The sequence below is a fragment of the Physcomitrium patens genome, chromosome 3, assembly GCF_059467195.1.
Source record: "Physcomitrium patens ecotype Gransden chromosome 3, ASM5946719v1, whole genome shotgun sequence".
Lineage (NCBI taxonomy): Eukaryota > Viridiplantae > Streptophyta > Bryopsida > Funariales > Funariaceae > Physcomitrium > Physcomitrium patens.
In genome coordinates this window covers 8,273,679-8,290,384 of record NC_143412.1, presented here as the reverse complement: position 1 = coordinate 8,290,384, position 16,706 = coordinate 8,273,679, and the positions used below count along the sequence as shown (strand labels likewise).

At 35.8% G+C, this 16,706-nt stretch overlaps 1 protein-coding gene and 1 long non-coding RNA gene across 7 annotated transcripts; both read left to right on the top strand.

Annotated features, from left to right (window-relative positions):
• The first annotated feature begins 574 nt into the window (after nucleotides 1–574).
• LOC149989493 (uncharacterized) lies at nucleotides 575–1,697 on the top strand. Its single transcript, XR_016502055.1, has 2 exons — nucleotides 575–666; nucleotides 873–1,697. It is a non-coding gene; the product is annotated as an uncharacterized LOC149989493 (long non-coding RNA).
• An 8,382-nt stretch (nucleotides 1,698–10,079) lies between these two features.
• LOC112279441 (xyloglucan 6-xylosyltransferase 1) lies at nucleotides 10,080–15,067 on the top strand. Of its 6 annotated transcripts, none has more exons than XM_024513873.3 (4): nucleotides 10,080–10,197; nucleotides 12,564–12,758; nucleotides 13,075–14,407; nucleotides 14,533–15,067. In XM_024513873.3, exons 2-3 carry the CDS (start codon nucleotides 12,727–12,729, stop codon nucleotides 14,399–14,401), a joined length of 1,359 nt encoding a protein of 452 aa, XP_024369641.1. In that variant the 5' UTR covers nucleotides 10,080–10,197; nucleotides 12,564–12,726; the 3' UTR covers nucleotides 14,402–14,407; nucleotides 14,533–15,067. The 6 variants fall into 6 exon arrangements, with proteins under 6 accessions (XP_024369641.1, XP_024369636.1, XP_024369638.1 ...); XM_024513868.3 differs by lacking the exon at nucleotides 10,080–10,197 and adding an exon at nucleotides 10,328–10,626; XM_024513870.3 differs by lacking the exon at nucleotides 10,080–10,197 and adding an exon at nucleotides 10,657–10,846.
• Nucleotides 15,068–16,706: the final 1,639 nt, after the last annotated feature.

The following is a 16,706-nucleotide window of genomic DNA, read 5'->3' as shown; positions in this document are numbered from 1 at the left end:
AGAAATGGGTTTGAGTTGTAACTTATTAAACGAGCCTTTAATTTACATACAATAAAAAACATCAAACATTTATTTACTTGTAGAAAAGAAACAATTCACTTTAAAAATCTATCAACAATCTGTAAAAGAATTGAATTAAAATTGAATTAAAAAAAATCAAATCAAATAGAAATTTTGGATGTAAGTGCTTCCATAGATTGAAACTGTATCCCCAGCCTCAGGGATGCACAATTCAGAAATACATATCCAGTAACACCTTTAACGAAGGCGAAACCTGCACCTATTTTACACTAATCAGCCGAAAGGCACATCTTTAATGTTTCAAACAAAGGCCTAAAAAAACGAAAAGACACATTTTAATGTTTCTCGCTGCACAACATGCCTCCAAATTCGTGCTGTTTTGGGTCAGTATTTTGCGATGAGCATTTATGGTGAAAATCCTGGATCTGGTGCCGTTTCGCGATACATGCAAATACAGACAATGAAGTTCTCATTCATGATGCCAGCTTTATACTTGGGCTTGCACAACATTCGTATCGAAGCTTGTGGTAGGCTGGAAGCCACGAAGGGGTCAGATAATCGTGCCCGGGATCATTGAGTAGGTCTCAGACGGTGTTTGAAGTTGCTCGGAGCCTCGCAGATTGTCGTCTCTCCAATGATCGCTCTGTAAGTTCCTGCGTGCCTGCACGAATGGGAGCATTTGCATCGCTTGCTATGAGAATGGCTGCATTGCTTCCTCAATTCAATTAGTAGTACAAGTTTTAGAATTAATTTCTTCTATTTTGGCAGCCAGTCAGTGTCAATCCTGGACAAGGCTTTGTTGTCCAAGGCAAGTGGCCGTGGGCTAAGAACCGTGGTGTTGCACGATGTAGAAGGTGTTCTTTTGAGTACCCTCGCTGCCATGCATCCACACCGATCTACTCAAAGGCTGTCCGCTCTGCTCTGAACAGAGTCATCACACAATCAGATGGTACCCTCTCTGCTTTAATAAGTAATCGGGTGGGGAAAGCTTACTTGTGAAGGAGATGAAGGAACTGATGTCGATTTTACAATTTTGCAACTTTACATGCATCTTTGAGCTCGTGCATTACTGCGTGGAATAATTTCACACAGCCAGATGAAGCTACTCGGAGGGGGCTTCTTATGTGTACCATCAACATTTGGATACAATCATAGACCAGCAAGTCCACTCTCGTGACCACTGCAGAGGATCAATGACATCTCAGGAATGAAGCACTCAAGTGAGAGTGTCTCATCGTTTCCGTCCTCGAGCTGCACGTCGGCTCTCGTCGCCCGCTGCTTCTCTTTTTCCGGAATGCATCAAATCTCAGATCCTCCATTTGATCTGAGGTTTGTTTTGTTCGCAAGAGCTGCCAATCATAAAACAACGAGAGTTGGCGTGCTTTATGATCAGCCCTGCGTGACCGCTCGAAGTCAAAGCTTGGACATCAACAATCAGGGCTCCATCCTGCTCAACAATCAGGTATAGCTTTGGAGGTGCTTGTTCTCCGAGTGCTCATAATTCGCAAGGTCTTTCACCTTCTTTTCTCAGTACCACCAAAGTGCCCAAAGTAAAAGTGCTGAGCACAGAAACAATTTACAAGGGCCATGCACAATGATTTGCAGCGGCCTACTGTGGCTCCGCTGACAATGTTTTCGAATTTCACTTCAAGAGGTTGAACGGTCCTATCTTGAAACACCCTTGCCTGTGTGGAGTCGATCGCTGGAGCCGTCAATTGTGGTAGAAACGCAAACTGGTGCAGCGTTCAGATCAGGGTTGCTTCTGAGCGATCCGCATACCTGGCGATCCCTGTCACTGATTACGAGTGGTACGATGAGCGAGGGTCCACTGTGGGAATGAGTAGTAGCCAGGTCGTCGCGGCCAACACGCATCCTGCTCGTGGACTGCTTCCATCTCTCCATCCCTCGAGCAAACTCCATAGCTGGAAACCCAACGAGTCTCGGGGACACCCGGCCACAAGAGATTAGGGCTAGGGTTAGGGTTAGCGATTGCAGATCAATGAAGTATCCGGAGAATTACATATTCTTGCTCCAAACACATTGGCCACTAAAAGCATCGGTCCTTGATTGTTAGTTTTCAAATTGGGGCATTTAGAGAAATGGGAATTAGAAGTTGGTGTAAATCCAAAGATTTCAAGCATCCTTAAATATATATGTATATATAGATATATATATATATATATATATATATATTGATGGGTGCAACTCATGGGAGGGTGGAAGAGTCCAAGGTAAGGTAGAGTACCAAAAGTAAAGAGGTTTGAAATTAGAGTAGATGTGGTTTGTGGATGCTACATGTATTGGATTTTGACATCATATTTGGGGATAGCTCAAATCATGTGCTAATTAGTCCTACCATGTTCCTCTGCCTTTTTGACCTAGAATTGCGTAAACTTAAGAACTATGGAAGATTATCAATACAACAGAATTCACTTGTAGGACTTGGTTTGGGATTTGATTTACAAAACCTAAAAAATTTGAACAACATTTTGAAATATTTATCATATTTATCATAGGTTATTTTTTGTGTAAATGATTTCATCTTAATACATTGTGTCTAATTATGTACTAAGAAATTTTACTTTACAACTAATTTAATTTAAAAGTAACTAGGTTTTTTTAATAATATTTCGTTGCTAGAATATTAGTATTTGAAATAAAAACTTAAATAACAACAAGGTGTATAAATAAAAATATAGCCTTGAGTTTATGCTTTAAAATTTGAATTTTAGATTTAATTTTTTAAACTTTTCATAAAGAAAATGTAAGTTTAATTTCAATTTTAATGTAGAATTTTAGGCATTTAGATTCTTTTAACAAAGATGTTTTACATTTAAATACATGTTGATATTGAAGAATTACAACCAAATTTGAAAAGTGTTACAATCTAGATTAAAAGAATATATTTTAAAATAATTGCAATATAAGTATTATTATAAAGTGTAGCATTATCAAAACTTAAAACTTAATGAAATTTCTAAAATTATAAGAATTACTTCAAAAAAATATTATTTTATTGTATTTAGAGTTTTAAATATATATAATATTGCTATTGCCACCACAACCTATCACCCATTTTATATATTTCTTTAGTTTTTTATTTTTATTTTTATTTTATTCCTATCAAAAAAATTATTTAAACAAATGGTTTCAAAAGTATCAAATAAAGAAAATTTAATTAGTTAGAATGGTATTGAACAAAGGTAGCATGTGGTGGATGTAGTGGTAATAGCAAAAATTGTGGTGGCATTAGCAATTCTATATATATATATATATATATATATATAGGTGTATTTATTTATAAATCTCAATTAAAATAATAATAATAATTTAAATTTTGATGAATTAAAATAATATTATTAAAAAATTATAATATTTTACTTTTAACAATTGTTCATATGTATTTACACAAAATGTATTCTAGTAAAACATTTAATCATATTTGATATCTTTATATTTTCTAATATACTGATTAATTATTCATATTCAATTATATTAACTAAAAAAATAAATTTTTGTTATTAATCAATCTAAATTTTTTACTTAGTAGATAAAACTTATTTGTTGTTAAACACTGTGGCTTCCAATAATATTTCATTTATATTTATATCTGTAGGAAGAGATCACAGTTAACACAAGACTATATATATATATATATGTATCTATCTATCTATACACATACATACATACATACATACAATATAAATTTTCAAATTTTTATTAAATCTAACTTGAAAAAAGAAACTGGTTCTTTAGGCTATTCTCATTTTCATTGACATGAAATTTTGTTAGAATTAAATCAAATACAAAATCAAAACATAAAGTTACAATTTATTGACATTACAATTGACAATCCAGGACAGTGAAAAGGTGTATTATTTTCACTAAGAAAAATGCACCGCATACAACATCAACCTCACCAAATAGTTCAAAAATTCTGAATATAATTACGTAAGTATATAACTTGATGGATTGGAAACAAACCCAAACTGATGGTGGCAATGATTTTTCTCCTTGTTTTAAAACACAAACTACAATATACAATGTAGAATGGGAATTATAGTGGGTCCAACTTGTGGGTTCAAATGATAACATTGTCATTGTTGTCATATTCCCTCAGCACATTGCTTTACACTGAAATAATGAAACAAGAGCCTGCTCCATTGTTCATTCCCACCTTCAAATCATATGGTTGGCACACATGTATGATACTGGCAGATTGACACGAGCTACTTGCATTCCCACCATATTAAGACCTAACAACAACAACAACAAAAATATATAAAATATAACAACATAAATGCTTTGATTCTCACATTATTACCGTCATGAAAACAATTACAGAATACACCAACATTCCAAGGTGCAAATTATATATATATATATATATGCATACATATACATACATGCTCAAAAGAACAATAATGATAATATAAAGTCATAAAGTCATATATCTATCTATATATATATATATATATATACACATATACAACAGAACCTATTCTCTAGATGCTTTACTCCGCTTCTGTTTTTCTAACTTTTCCTTTGTTTACAAATACTTAAAATACAAAGAATACAAGTTTGTTGAAAAGTAACCACAACATATGGCAATGTATGATACCTAATTCACAAGGAATTGGACTTTTAAAACTTGGATTGATTTGTGTAGAAATGCTTTTGAAACATGATGGTGCCGCGTGGTGGTTGATGTCATTGTAATAAAGAAAAGCCCTTATCATTGGAACCCTAATTCTTTTATCAAAAGGATTGGCTTTGATGGTGCCAAAGGATCAAAGTTGCCCTTGCCCTAGTCCATGAGGCCACAATTGTATTTTGTTTTTTTGAAATAGGTGGGTGAGATGCTTCTCAACTCACTCAAACAAACAAAGGAGCTCCACATGTTTTCACAGTGAGCTGGAGGGGTGTTGGTACATTAAAATAAATACAATTAAATAAAATAAAAAGAGTGTTCCACTTGTATATCCACCTTTGGATGTAGCATGATTCAATTACTATGGTGTGAACACCACTCTTTTGTGGTTCATGTGTAGTTACAGAAAACAAAGGATTGTGGCTAAAAAAAATAATAATATATATATATATATATATATATATATGTATTATTCAATAAAAATTCTATCTGAATACTTAACTTCTAAGTTTTATTTTTGAATTGAATTAGAATAATGCTGTGGTATATATATATATATATATATATATGTATATATTTATATGCATGCATGCAGTTAAAATATAAAATATAAAATATAAACACTCTGAAACTTTTAACAAAATATTTAATCTTTCTTACTTTAATTCTCTTTGAAATTGCATTGTTGTTTTTTCATTTTAATTTCATTTGGAACTCAGATATTTAATCCGTTGTTGATGTAAATAATGAAAAATAGTGAAAATATCATTAATTAATCTTTAAAATATCCATTTTACAATCAAATGTGTGTAATCATCGACAGTTGTTTCTACAAGAATTGAATGTTATGAGCAATGATAACACAAAAAATGACTTAAATATAGCATACTTTAAGTTTGCTCAATATTTCTTTGTTTAGATTTTAATTTTTACAAAGAATACTTACTAGAATGTTTAATAGAACTCTATAGAATAATTACACAAACATACACTTATATATGTATTAATTCTTAAACAATTTGTAGAAGAAAATAACACTGCATGTGAATTTTTAATATTATTTCAAAATTCAATTTAAAAACTCTTTCTATGTGTGAAAATGAGTGAATTACTGTTTACTGTTTCAATTTAGTAGGATTTATAAATTGACTGTTACTATTATTAAAAATTCAATTCTCAAATGCATGTGTGTTTCATGCTATGAATGGACAAAATAATTCTAAACATCTTACACTATCATTACACATTACCCATTTCACTATTGATAATGATTGGCATGTGTACAAGATTTCTTTGCTTTTCTAAAGTTCTTCTTAATTTAAAGTTGCATCATGTATAAAATTAAATTACTGTAACACTCTTTGCAACAACTTTGTGAAAGAAACCAATCAAATTTTATAATTTTTTTAAACTGAATTCTTAATTTTTAATTAGATGACATTTTAAGCTGAAAATTTGAAGTGTTATGTAATTACTACAAATGCAATGATGAGAGAATAATGTGAAGTTGTGTCTCTGAAAATAAGTTATTTCGAAATCCAAAATATAATAAACATCCTTCAAAATTGATTGACATATTCCTCCAACACGTACATGAATGTAAATTGTTATAATGTACATAATCACCCACTTCATCATTCAAAATATCATTCATGTTGTGTATGTTTTCTGTGTTAAAAATCCTGATCGAGGGAAGTCACAATCTGAAATCTAGGGAAGCTAGAGTTGTACTTTCCCAAATAGAGCCACTTGATTCAATAAGTATAATACTTTATTATATATATATATATATATATATATATGATTCAATAAGCATAATATTTCAATATATATATATATATATATATGAGAATGGGAACCCAATTGCTATCAATATTAGTGCAATCCATCTATTCCCATGTTTGGCCATTGAGAAGACTTTTTTATGTCTTCATTTTATATCTAAGTTGTTTTATATAATAGATATATATACACAGACATATAGTTGTACCTCGCTAAATAGATACAACTTGCAGCCAATTTTTTTTTATTAAGTGGAAGTTATGAAATTTTGGAGTTCTTTTTTAAACTTGATATAATTATTAGCTAACAAATATGTTAAGAAGTGGATATCAAGTTATGGGAGATCAATTTAGAGAATTACAACAATATATAAGTGTACACATATAATTAAATTATATATATATATATATATATATATATATATATAGTTGATTCTATGTTTGTAACACATGTTTGAATTTGCTGTGCTATTTATAAAAATCCATTTAATAGAAACAGTGTAGCAAATTTTTACCTTGAAAGTGTACAATCTTCACTATATATAAGGTTTTTAAGTAAAAGCAAGAAGCCCAAAATTTATGTGCAAGTAAAATATCTTTTCAGTTTATTCTTTTTAAAAATAAAATGAAATAAATGAATACAGGTAGTAAATAATGATGATAATTAGAATAATAAAATGCACTATTATTCGTAATAATCACAATGTCCATGGCGAAGCAGTAACATAATCAAACCAACAAAACGTAATTAAAAATAAATTTATTTGGCATTAGACCTCTCAAGCTCGAGTGTCATAGAGGGGGATGATATCCATTCGTCCTTTTCCCAAGCACACGTATTCATCCTACATTCATCCCACATTGCATAATTGCATGTGGTCTGACTCGCGGTTTTAGATCTGAGTTACTGTGGCTGCCCGTGGGCAGGTCAGCCGCTTTGGAAAGGGGGAAAAATAAAAATAAATCAGTGACTTCGACACTCCATCTTCAATTATTGGTGGCCCCTGCTGCCCATTTTTGTTTATCCTTTGTGCAGTTGGTAGTTTCATTATGGGGCTACACAATGGGGGGGGGGGGGAGGGATGGGTGGAGAACACAAAATTAATGAATGAATTAATTAATTCATTAATTAAGAGAATTAATGTGAACTACTCTAATCATACTGAATTCCAACGCTATTAATATATTCGTTGAAGGATGCAAGTATGTATAATAATAATAGTAATAATAATTTTATTTAAGATAGCATGAAGCTTAATGAAAATGTTATTTATTTATTTTTAATGTGATTTCTGGTGAAAAGAAGTCTGAATAATAATCTAAATTCTAGTACGTATACATTATAATAACCATTTGATACATGTAAAATAAACAGGTTCTACTTAAACATGGGAATATTTAGAATATTATCAGGTTTCCATCAATATGTTCAAAGTAAACCATATTAGCGTTTTTATCCTGTAGTTTGATACTATTGCAAAATTATAATGTTTTACTAATAATAGATTACACACTCATGTATGTATGTATGTATGTATGTATTGTAAAAAAATAAATAATATCACACAAGTTTTTTGTTGATTTTTCATTCTTTCAGTACAATCATTGATTATGTAAAATATTAAAATAAATAAATAAATAAATATATATATATATATATATATATATATTTAAACAACTAAATAAACAAGAATTATATTTCATACTACAACACACACACACACACACATATATATATATATATATATATATATATATAAAAGCAACAGTGGTAAAAGAATAAAAATAAAAATAAACCAAAATGAATTGCAATTTTTAGGTGTTTGGTAATTTTATGTGATTTTAAAATTTTATATTAGAAACATGTTATACATACATACATATATATATATATATATATATATATATATATGTATTTATTTATATATATTTACACACACACATGAAAGAGTAATATTTTCTTAATGAATGAGTATACATCATGAAATTGAACAAAACATAAAAGATAATTTTCCTGAAATCAATATTGTGCATAAAATTGAAGTTAATATTTTTTTCAAGTGAACATGAAGTTTCTTTTTCCAAAATAAAAATATATAATCATTCATTGAATTAAAAACCTATATATATATATTTATTTACTTTATTTACTTTATATGATTTTTTCATCAACATTTAATTATGTTTACAAACATAGAATCAATCTTAACAGTGCAGTAATAAAAGAAATAAGTAGCTTTATAAAACATTTGGATTTTATAAAAAAATCTTAAGAATAAAATTTACATTATATTATATTATGTAAAATCCTACAAAAAATAAAAATCATACTTTATATAATTATATATACATGTATGTATATATTTATATATAAGTTCATGAGTACATACATACATGCATACATATTATTATTATTATGTTATATCACGTATGGTTTAAAACTTGTGTATTTTTTATACTTTAATACACTTTGACAAATAAAAAAGAGCTTAAAAAAACTTGCAAATCATATCAAATACTTGATTTTCTCTGTAAATTTGTTTTAAAAAAAAGATCTAATCTTAGATCTATTGAAATTTATCAATTACCTTGAGGGCTAGTTTACACCAGTATTTCATAATGAATCAATATGTAGTTAATAAAAATCAGGTTAAATGTATATATATATATATATATATATACATATAAATTAAAAAAACCTTTAAATTGGAAGTTGAACTTGTGAACTTATTTATGTGATTCTACCTTGATCTCTTGGCAACTTATGAATGTGTAGTGATCATATTTTATAGTACAAGGAAGAGAAGGAGCAGGTAGATGGCATCTAGTAAGGATGTGCCCCCACAATGTGTGTGCACTAGAATTGGGAACTAAAGAATGCTCTAGAATCAAAACCAACACAAGGCAATGCAAGGGAAAACTAACCTGTACTAAGGTATTGATTGCAAATCCAATAGTGGAGAAATTAATCTAGAGGTAATTTTCCATGTGGGTTGCTTTTATAGAAACTTGGGTCTATTTAACATTCCCCTAATTATATCACATAAAAATCAATGATTGTGTTATATGTATTGATTAAGCAATCGAAAGGGTTGCAATTAGTACTTTTTCTAGTTCAAATGTCTTGGGACCGAGCCTCTTATTCCTGACAATAAGTGGAGAACGAGAATTTACAGTAGCTTGGCCTCACAACTCCCAGTTCCGCCTCCTACTGGTAACCACCACCCAAAATTAGGGTTTCTTCGCCACGGAATGCTCAATACCGAAAGTCAGGAGGCGTTGACGAAGATTCAGAAAATTTCGACGCAATTGAAGCGGTAACCGGAAAAACATTATGGCGATGCCATGCCGTGTGAATTATTGCAGCTGTCTGATCATTCATAGAGCGTCGATCACTGCAACGGCGATGAGAAAAACTTCTCGACGTCGATTTAGGATCAGTTGGTTGAACGGGGTCAGTCGATGCATCGTATCGGTGTCCGGCGATCGGGGAGCATATTCTTTAGTGCTGTGATCAGACGGAGATGTGAATCCAACTGCGACGGAAGAATCGCTTTGTCTTTCGTACCACTTTGTCGATTGTTTTACACCTCTTACCTTGAGAAGTCCTGCTCCCGCGCCGGTCCACGGCTTGTGCTGCTGCTGATGATAATTATTGCCTTGTCGGGTACTGTTCAGCTTCGGATTATGCAGCTGAGTCTACTCAAAGCTTCAGATTCAGAGCTTGCGTGATTACAATGTTGGGTAAGTAGTTGAAAAGGCGTTTGGACTCGTATTCTGAGTCCTGAATAGGCAGTAACACGAAGGAATTAAAGCTGTCGATCCCGTGTTGTTAAATAAAAGAGGTCAGCGAAACTGGTTGGATAAGTGAAATAGCCTCAAACGCCGGGCGCGTAATTCGAGGCATGCTACCATGGATCGATATTGCTACGATTTCCAGCCCCGGTCTCAATCAATTGGAAGCTTTCTCTTTTGATGGGCAGGCCATTGAGTGTCTTCGTCGATCATTGTTCTTGAGTCGTGTATATGGTCCAAACACTCTTTTCGTTCTCGGAGGCGAGCGAGACAAAGCCCTGTTCGTGACAATTGAATCCTGTGTCCTTACTCTCTCATCATGTGGTGCTGTCGATCATCAATGCTGACAGGATTCTTCAGTAGAGCATTTGTAACCAGGTTGGTTACTTCTGTCTTGGTCTGTCAGTGTTCGTCTGGCAAGTGTCCGGTTGCACGAAGTTCGCTTTGTATTGTTCCGACGTTTTGGTCTGCTCGTGTGGGAGAGGGGATTTGGGGATGGGGGCGGAGAGGTTATGCTTCTTCAATTGCCTGCCGTGGAGTTCGAGATCACAGTTCACTATCTTAAGCGGGTGTCGGTATTGTACCAAATGTTTGCTTGGTGGGTTTGTAAGCAACGCAAGTTGTCTGAGAATTCCTTGTGCTCAAGTGTTCCTACCTCTAAAATGATGACCCTCTGACATCCTTGCTGGAGTTTTGCAGTAGTTCGTTGGTCAGGAATGCACGATGACTTCAACATGTGTTTGCATGTTCTGGAGTCTTCCGTGAAAGTTTAGTGTTTGATTACATTGGGTGTGTCGTTGTGTCGGATTGGGCGCGCTTACCCAAGCCGAACTGTGGAAGTCTTCACACCTCGTCTGTGTTTAGCTGAGTGTGTAATTGGAGGTAGGAGTCATTTTATGCGCTGAGGAGAATGTTTGAAGCATTATCGCATGTTTCTTCTTGTCGTCTTCTTAGATGCGGGATTCCCTGAGTGCTCTTTTGATGCGTGTATGATCGATTGAGTGGAAGAATCTAGCTGACTCTTTCGAACAGTCTTCAACAATTGGGACCTAGATTCCTTTAATCGTACCTTCCAGACAAGAGTTTTACATTAAATCAACAGTCAGCAGAAGGATCTGTAGGTAGCTCGGCCTGTGGAGGCCGCCTCGAAGGAAGGTTTGTCACGCTGCCGGAGTTTCAGTCTTTCTTCGGATCTGTGCGCATGAAGAGTAGAACACAGGTCTATTTCACCGCAGCTGGTCAACAAGTTAGTGTTGGACGACTCAAAACTCGAATTCAAGAGTTCACATGTAAATCCTCCCAAGCTCCTAAAGAAGAATTCAGTTTCTAGCGCATTTTTGCGACATTGTAACATTGACAATGTCATAGACGAGTTAGCTATCTTTCAGGCTCTGCTTCGACGTCTCTTCGAATCAGAAAATTCTCATCTTCCTTAGGAACTGTTGGCTGTGAGAGCATCACTAGTGAGTGCAACAAATTGACAACTAAACATGCACCATCCATATTATCAAGTCTAGTATAACAGGTCTCTGTGTTTTCCTCTTTCCAAACTTGAATGTAGAAGTTTATGTTTTCTCTTCGTCTGAGAGGCATTCAGGAAAGAAAGCTTAGCCCTAGACGTTGTGTTGACGACAGCGTCAAAGGAAAATCTGAGTTCTTCCGACCTGAATCGGTTTCAAATAACTTTTGGATTTGGCTAAAGTTCAATTTTGAAGATGCTCCTCCTCAACCACCTGTTGAATGGCAGTTGAGGCCTTGATTTCGAGTTCGATGTGTCCAGATTTGACAAGACTGTCAGATTCTGCCTTCGACCTTCACGCATTGGCCTCGACATGAAATGTCTCTCGACCTTGAGAATCAAACTGAAATCAGATTTATTAGGGGTTTTCGAAGTTGATGAATCGCTTTGCTCAAGAAATTTCTTTGAGAAGGGTCCACACATGAAATACCATCTCTGACGATAGTGTTACTTTTAGAATCTAAGTTAAATAATGTACAGCCAAGTGATGAATCCTATGTTCATTGTGGTTTTTGCTGGATTAACTAAGACTATCACCGACATCGCATCCTTGCTATGGCTAGTTACAACGAGTTCATGTCTATAAAATTGCACAAGTAGTTGGTTCGAAACTTGAGCATTATCGTTGTGTTAAATTTGCGAAAATTCAGCTTGTTCCCTTGATGACATGCATTTCGAGATGGACGGAAAATGTGCATTGCGATGCACATGACCTTGTTGTTTGGCTCTACCTGACAATGGTACCGTTGTCTCTTCTTTTAAAAGTTATATATTTTTTTATTTATTTTTCTTGCAGGATTTTGTATCAATCTACTAAATTGGAGTACAGGGTGGTAGAATTGAGTCAAAGAAGCGCTGCAAGAGTTGAAGAAAAGTATTTGCACAGCGCACTTTGAACCTGTCTGGTGGGTCACAGCTCTGAGGAAGAGCTGTGGTTTTTTCCACTGTGGTTTACGGGGATGCGATTGCGGGTGCAATTGCAAGAGCAGAGGTGAGACAGAATTTTCGCTCTCTCCAATTTACAGCTTCTTTATTTGTGCCCATTGAAATTCGTTTAGGAGGTGTGGTTGTTTAATGAACGAAAACCTGCAGCAGCCAATCTAGATGGCACCGATTAGGCTACGGTGAGGTTATTGGCACAAGGTTGTTCAGGAGATTATTTTGGAATGCGGATAAACGACCAGGATTACGACAGAATCATGAGATCAGCATGAAAACAGATTCCTTGGGTAAAAATTCATGCAGAAATTTGCATAATAGTGAAGTGTCGTGAGAGCAAGTGCTAACGCAAGAGAGTGAAACGGCAGGAGGGGAAAGAGCATTCTACGTAGCAAAATGAAGGAAGATAACAAGAAAGGATTGTCTTCAATGGGTGACGATGCATGGTTGCTATTTCGAGGCCGGAGCTTTCAAAGCCGTGTGGTGCGTGCGATGTGCTTGATTGCGGTGGTCTGCACATTCGGCATAGTTCTCTTGAGCTTATCCACGTTGGATCTAAGCACGCTCACTATTGGTAGTCCAAGACCCGTATATGGCCCTCAGAGAATGACTTCTGAAGAGCTACGTGAGCATCTTGCATCGATTGACAAGGGATTGCAGGAATTTTTGAGTGCGAACAAGCCATTTACGAAGTTCGGTCCTCCAGTTGTTGGTTGGGATGAAACTCGCAAAGAGGCAATACGGAGGAGCACAAACTCATCAAGCGGAGTGAACCCTAAACCGCGTATCATGCTTATCACGAGCTCGCACCCAAGGAAGTGCGAGAACAAGCAAGGCGACCAGATGCTGCTGAAGTCCATCAAGAACAAGATGGACTATTGCCGCATACACGGTATTGAAATCTACTACAACATGGACCATATTGACGAAGATATGACTTCATGGTGGGTGAAGACGTTTCTGACGCATATGCTTATGAAGGAACACCCCGAAATCGATTGGTTCTGGTGGATGGACAGTGATGCAATCTTCACTGATATGTCCTTTCAGCTCCCGTTGCACAAGTATGAAAAATACAACATGGTGATGCATGGCTGGGATGAAGTTGTGTACGAGAAGAGGAGCTGGCTAGGCCTCAATGCTGGTGTATTCTTATTACGGAATTGTCAATGGTCGATGGACATGCTTCATGCTTGGGCACCGATGAGCCCGAGAGGCAAGATTAGGGATGGAGCTGGCAAGTTTCTGACGAAGGCACTTCCCGACAGAGGCGATAGTGAGGCGGATGACCAATCTGGGTTGGTCTATCTCATGGTCACAGACAGGGAGCGATGGGGGTCCAAAGTTTTCCTTGAAAGCTCCTACTATTTCCAGGGTTACTGGAAGGTTTTGACCGAGAAATTCGAGGACATGATGGAGAAGTACCAGCCAGGCAAATACGGAGATGATCGATGGCCTTTTGTGACACATTTTTGCGGATGTGAATTCTGCTGCGGAGCTATCAATCCCGAGTACACTGTTGATCGGTGCTTGACACAAATGGAGCGCGCTGTGAACTTCGCCGATAATCAAGTCATTGGAAGATACGGCTTCATTCACAAAATGCTGAAATCTGCCGAGGTTGAGCCAAAGGATGCAGCAAAGAATCGGACTGAAAAAGCTTCGGTGGTTGCGAAGTCGAAGAAGGCAGTGTAGACTCAGGTTAATCCTAATTCCTCCACCTTATTTCTGGTCCTCAAGCCAAAAAAGCAGCAATCCTCTTTATGTTCCAACGCTTATCCTGGGCGACAAGTCTTACATTCGTGTTGCGTTGATACTTTTTGTAGAGAGGTGGTTGTTGCGGGCGAGTTCTGGGATTAAATGATGGCGAATGCATAGCAAGCAGATTTCTTCTCGTTAATTACTGTTGCCTGGCCTAGCCAAATGCAAATCATCCGAAAATAATCGATACTCTCGAACTCAACATGTACCGTCGGTATCGAAGACACCTTTAGTTGCTTTAAATCTTGCATGACAATGGAGGCGTTATACATAATGAGCAGTAGGCACTTCATTGCAGCTGCGCCACCTGAGGTGGCACTAGAAAGTTTGGCCGCTGGAACAAACTACCGGTGTGAGTCAAACAGCGAAACCATTCTGCACAAATTAAACCTATAAGGTGCTGCATGGACAGGTAGAGACGTAGAGACTCAATCGACGGGCAAGTAGGAAGACCTCCGACAAGATCAACCTAGTTATGTAAACTGCTGGTGTCAATATCTGCACAAGGTTCTAATTCAGATCCTTGATTGTAAAATTTTAAGAGCTATTGGTAGATACAACTGTGTAAACCGCACCCTTCGGTGGTTCGATTTGTCTCCATGCACTTCCGTCTATCAACGCTATCTCTATGTCAATGATGTGCGTAGTTATGTTCCATGAGAATTTTGTTAATTCCGTCACCAGAGAAACACCTGCCTGTGACTCTTCAGCTATTTGGATCACGCAAGCAGCAGCAAGTTGAGTGAGATTCTCCATTGTTCGTTGCTCACGTACAGTTGGAGCAAAATGCGACTTCAGTCAACCAACTGTAGTTCTTGGTCAAGCCACCGCATCGTCTCCTCTTTTTCCGTGATCATGTTCTGTCTGTGTATAACTACATGTTTCTTATCAAGCTTTAGTGATTAAATTATCGGATCAATAACGTTTTGCACTTTGCTCGAAGCTACGTACGTTTGTACATTTGTCAAGTTCTTTAGAAAGTTGACTGATCCAGGTCAAAGCATTACGCATGGCATCGACACAGAGAATGGCAGTTGTACCGGATATTGATGCGAGGAGAAATAAATGGCGCCCCTCAGAAAAAGCTCAACTCCCAATCGTCGTCCCCACACCTGCCCACCGCTGCTTCACCCTCCGGAAGATCTTTCCGTGGCCTTTCTTCACTCTTACCCCTATAAAAGCAGAATTATCAACCAGTGTCTCGATTGGAAGCCGTGCACGGAAATCCTTGAAACTCTTAATTTTATTCACTATCTGCTTCGGATTTTTATTTGAAGACGTATACTGCTCTGCACAGAAGAAAATGCTTTCTAAATTCGCATTTAGTAACGCAGTCGACGTGAACGACGTACTTGCTACTATTTGATTGCAGTAATTTCATTTTGAAAATTTGAAAATGTTCATCTTGACATCATCTTCAATCACACTTAGCATTAATGGTGATGAAATTTCCTCCAATTGTACAAGCTTAAAATGCTTATTCAACTAGAATTTGAGACGGGAGAGGATTGATATAGTGATGGGGTCGATGCTTCCTGAAGAGTTCTTGATTCTCTGGCTTCCTAATCGGCGTGCAGTTCAATGATAGATGCTGTTGTAATCGTGTGATTACCAGCACTATTAAAATTGTATGGATGCCCTAAACTTTTTGTCCACCGATTCGAAAGCTGTCTAGATGTGATGTTTGAGCTTTTAAATGTTTGTACTGTTAGCTGCAGCGATGTTACATTGGTAGCAGTTGGAGTTATTTGCTTCTCCTCTTTCTTGAACGTGCTCTTCGTCCGACTTGTCTCATTCATCATCTTCCAAGCTCAAAAACTGCGCACACCGAAAATTTAGGTCTGAGGTTTGAACGTAGTACCTACAATTCTTTTAGAAGTTTTTATTAGATCAGGAGGTGGTGTATAATCGGAAACTTACCTCGAAATTGAAAGAAGCCTCCTTAATGGATAAGTGTCCTACTCGGGACGTCCGCTGGACCTAGATTTTTTTCACAGGTGCGGTTTTTTGATAGTGCATGTTTGCAACTTTTCCTTCTTTTTTTCCTTCAGTTTTTGTTTCGATAAGAAGGGAAAGTCGAATACACTTAGAGGGAAAACTAAACAAATAAATGAAGAAATAAATAAATAAGTAAATGAGCAGAATATATCTCGCTGAACACAATCATTTAATTTGATGGTTTGATCGAGTTTATTTAATTTCTCCGAGGTAATTGGTTCCGTCTGCTGATCAGGTCTTT

What these genes read in the sequence shown, in the direction of transcription:
- LOC112279441 (XM_024513873.3), top strand. Translation starts at nt 12,727, where the DNA reads ATGCGATTGCGGGTGCAATTGCAAGAGCAGAG. An exon ending in GTGCAATTGCAAGAGCAGAG is followed by an intron (nt 12,759 to 13,074) that starts GTGAGACAGAAT and finishes GTGAAACGGCAG; the next exon opens with GAGGGGAAAGAGCATTCTAC.